This window comes from Lycium ferocissimum, chromosome 6 (assembly GCF_029784015.1).
Source record: "Lycium ferocissimum isolate CSIRO_LF1 chromosome 6, AGI_CSIRO_Lferr_CH_V1, whole genome shotgun sequence".
Taxonomy (NCBI): domain Eukaryota; kingdom Viridiplantae; phylum Streptophyta; class Magnoliopsida; order Solanales; family Solanaceae; genus Lycium; species Lycium ferocissimum.
Window position 1 is genome coordinate 16,326,594 of NC_081347.1, and position 3,405 is coordinate 16,329,998.

General features: G+C 36.2%; 1 protein-coding gene across 1 annotated transcript; it reads right to left on the reverse strand.

Annotated features, from left to right (window-relative positions):
• Window positions 1-538: 538 nt before the first annotated feature.
• Window positions 539-3,082, reverse strand: LOC132061165 (secreted RxLR effector protein 161-like). The gene is made up of 5 exons (XM_059454023.1): window positions 2,541-3,082; window positions 2,330-2,428; window positions 1,346-1,404; window positions 722-792; window positions 539-547 (listed from the first exon to the last, which is right to left on the reverse strand). Exons 1-5 carry the CDS (start codon window positions 3,080-3,082, stop codon window positions 539-541), a joined length of 780 nt encoding a protein of 259 aa, XP_059310006.1.
• Window positions 3,083-3,405: the final 323 nt, after the last annotated feature.

Genomic DNA, 3,405 nt, shown 5'->3' on the forward strand with positions numbered 1-3,405 from the left:
TCCTTTCTTGTTTCCCTGGATATCAGTAACAACACTTTCCATGGGAAGTTAAGAGTTGGCTCCTTTGCAGAGGTTAAATTGCTCGATTGCTCAAGAAATAACTTAACTGGTGTCATACTATCATTTTTAAGTTTGTTACTCAACCTTCGCTTTGTGTAACTCTCAAGGAACCAAATTTCTGGAGAAATCCCACCTTCCCTTTCTAATCTAACAAAGCTGGAAGGGTTGAGAATGCAAAGAAATTTTCTTCGAGGAAAAATCCCTCTTGAAATTGGCGACCTTCTTTACTTGACGTTTTTAAACCTGGAAGGCAACCAGCTTACGTGTTCTATTTCCTTGCCAATCTTTAACATTGCAACAATGCAAATCATTGCTCTTACCCATAACGATCTTACAGGTAAGCTTCCAAAAGATATATGTGATCATCTTCCTAACATGGAGGGGCTTTACATGTCAAGCAACTACCTGGATGGTGTTATTCCACCAAACTTAGAAAAATGCACAAAAATAAAAATCTTGTCATTGTTAGGCAATGAGTTTATTGGAACTGTACCAAGAAGTTAGCCAACTTAACAGAACTTACAATATTATATCTTGGAGCTTAGCATTTGGAAGGTAAAATGATATTTCGCTCACAAGAAAAATGAAACTTTCCTCCCTTTTCATAACTTCCAACCAAATTGGTACTTATATATTTCCCCCAAATTGATAGGAGAGATACCAGAGGATCTAGGTAATCTTGAGAAATACAGAAGCTGGGATTAGCTCGAAATAACTTTGTTGGCTCTGTACCTGCAAGCATTTTCAACATGTCAACATTGCAGATCCTAACTCTGGAAGGAAACAAGCTTTCAGGTCATCTACCATCTGATTTTGGCCGTGGAATTCCCGGCTTAGAAGAGTTTTGTAGGATTACATATAACACATTAATCTAAACTAATTAGATACCACGTAAATCATAAAAGGAGAACTTACGTGTTCTTCGTGTAGCGGAAGCGGAAGTCGAAGAGCAGCTGGAATTACTGGCCGATGGTGGTTGTCACGTTATATTGGAGCAACCCCCTAAACCACAGTCTAAACCCTAATAATACATTTTAGAGAAGAGAAGAGTAGAAAAATATTGCAGAAGTATATTTTATTTTACACCGTAAGTGTTATTATATAGGAAATATTAGGGCTAAGTTTAATTACCCTAATGGGTCTTAAGCACCCCTTATGGGTGGACCCAAATTTCCTACATCTCCCACTCACACATAACGGAAGTGCTCATCTAATTTGAGAAACATGTTCTCAACTCATCTCCGCAATCATTTATACAGGGAAGTAGACCGTGTGACCAGCATACTGTGAGAGCTAACTGCTATATATCTTTTAGGAGTATATAGCCTCTTGTCGAGTGCAAACCTGCAAGTAGATCATAAAGTATGCAGTATTCCAGATCATATGAATCACCTTTGATATAATCTCAAAATTTCATATATCATTATTTCTTGTATTCACAATTGTAACTCATAAGTTGTAATTGGTCCACCATTAAATACAAATTAATGAGATTCCATCAATGATCTTCCTCTTATCATAATCCTCGTAACATTAGGTTAACTGCTTTTCTAGGTATACTCCGCCAGACCGAATATGTGTGCATGGTTTTTTGGAAGCACACTAAGATAGCTAACATCAAACTAAGTCTCAAGTATCTGATCCGAGTCACAAAGGGTACAAATCTTGAGCCACCATAAAGGCTCTGGGTCTCACATAATAATAAGTTAAGAATGGACTTATGTTAACCCAATTGGTCGACATTAGCACACATAGTATGAAAAACATGCTACAATATTTTCTTCTTTCCCAGGGAACGTATGTCTTTATCTAGTAAAGAATGTTGTATAGATGATATTTAGACACCATAATTATCTAAATTTGAGTTCCTTGATCTATTATATCGTTTTTAACTCACATCTGGCTCACTAAGTAGACTAGGTGAAGTTTTTCACCTTAACGACCTTATGTCATTATTTATGCGACGTTCATGATTTTAAGTTGATAGCTCTCAAATTATCCATTTGATATTTTTTCTTAAAATCTAGTCTCATCTCATCACGAAGAGAAAGAGGCGGTTACCTGTGTGAGAAGGTCAACCTCTTGTCTACGCGACATACTTAAAAAAAAAAAAAAAAACAAATAAGTAATGAATGCACATAACATTCAACAATTAAATATGTATGTATGTAAATAAACTTTATTGATAATTAAAGAACATCAGTCTTGTGAACATGGGGAAATAAAACAACAAAATGAAGTATCTTAGAATCTACGCAAGCCTTGAGACCTGGTATGTCTCACAAATGCATCTTTAGACACAAGCTTGGTCAATGGATCTGCTAACATATCTTTTGTAGACACATACTTCACGTTCACTACCTTGCACCTAACCATATATCTCTCATAGTTATATTTGATATCTATGTGTTTGGTTTTGCAATGAAACTTAGGATCCTTGGTAGAGGAAATTGCAGCATCCTTTGTCACAATAGACTAACGCTGGTTCAGCAGCTTCTGCGATATCCAACAAGTGTTCCAAAAACCTTTTCAACCAAACAGCTTCTTGTGCTGTTGATGCATGAGCCACATATTCTGCTTCCATAGTAGATAGTGATATACATGATTGTTTCTCACTACTCCATGATATAGCGCCATCACTGAGTAAGAAAACATATCCTGAGGTAGACTTCCTCTCGTCTAGATCTCCTCCATGATCAGCATCATTGTATCCAACTAATCGCAGATCTTTGTTGCCTTGGTAACAAAGTGCATAATCAGCAATTCCCTTCAGATATCTCATGATTCTCTTTACTGCTTGCCAATGTGCTAAACCTGGGTTGGTTTGATATCTACTTACCAAGCCAACTGCTTGATAGCTATCAAGTCTAGTACACATCATAGCATACATTAGACCTCCAACTGCACTCCTATAAGGAACTCGACTCATTTTTTCTTTCTCTTTAGGAGTCTTAGGACATATTTGACTACCCAAGGCATGGCTTTTACTGATAGGAGTATCAACAGGGCTACTATTTTGCATATTGAATCGTTCAAGAACTTTTCTAATGTAATTCTCTTAGGAGAGATACAACAATTTGTTTGGACGATCTATTGAAATCTTAACTCCAAGAATATATGCAGCTTGACCCATATTTTTCATCTCAAATTGGGATGATAACCATGACTTTATCTCAGTAATGAACTCCTTATCATTTCCAGCTATAATTATGTTATCTACATACAATGTTAAAATCACAAACTTGTTTCTTGATCTTTTGGTATAAACATAATGGTCTTCATCCATCATGATAAAATCATTGGGTACGAACACATTCTGAAAACGTATATGCCACTGACTTTTTT

Excerpts from the sequence above, each read along its gene's own strand:
- LOC132061165 (XM_059454023.1), bottom strand. The coding sequence starts at position 3,082 with ATGCAAAATAGTAGCCCTGTTGATACTCCTATCAGTAAAAGCCATGCC. Across the intron at positions 1,405-2,329 it reads GCATTTGTGAGACATACCAG|GTTTGCACTCGACAAGAGGC; the intron begins GTCTCAAGGCTT and ends ATCTACTTGCAG. Across the intron at positions 793-1,345 it reads TATAGCAGTTAGCTCTCACA|GTACAGAGCCAACAAAGTTA; the intron begins GTATGCTGGTCA and ends AAATGCTTGCAG.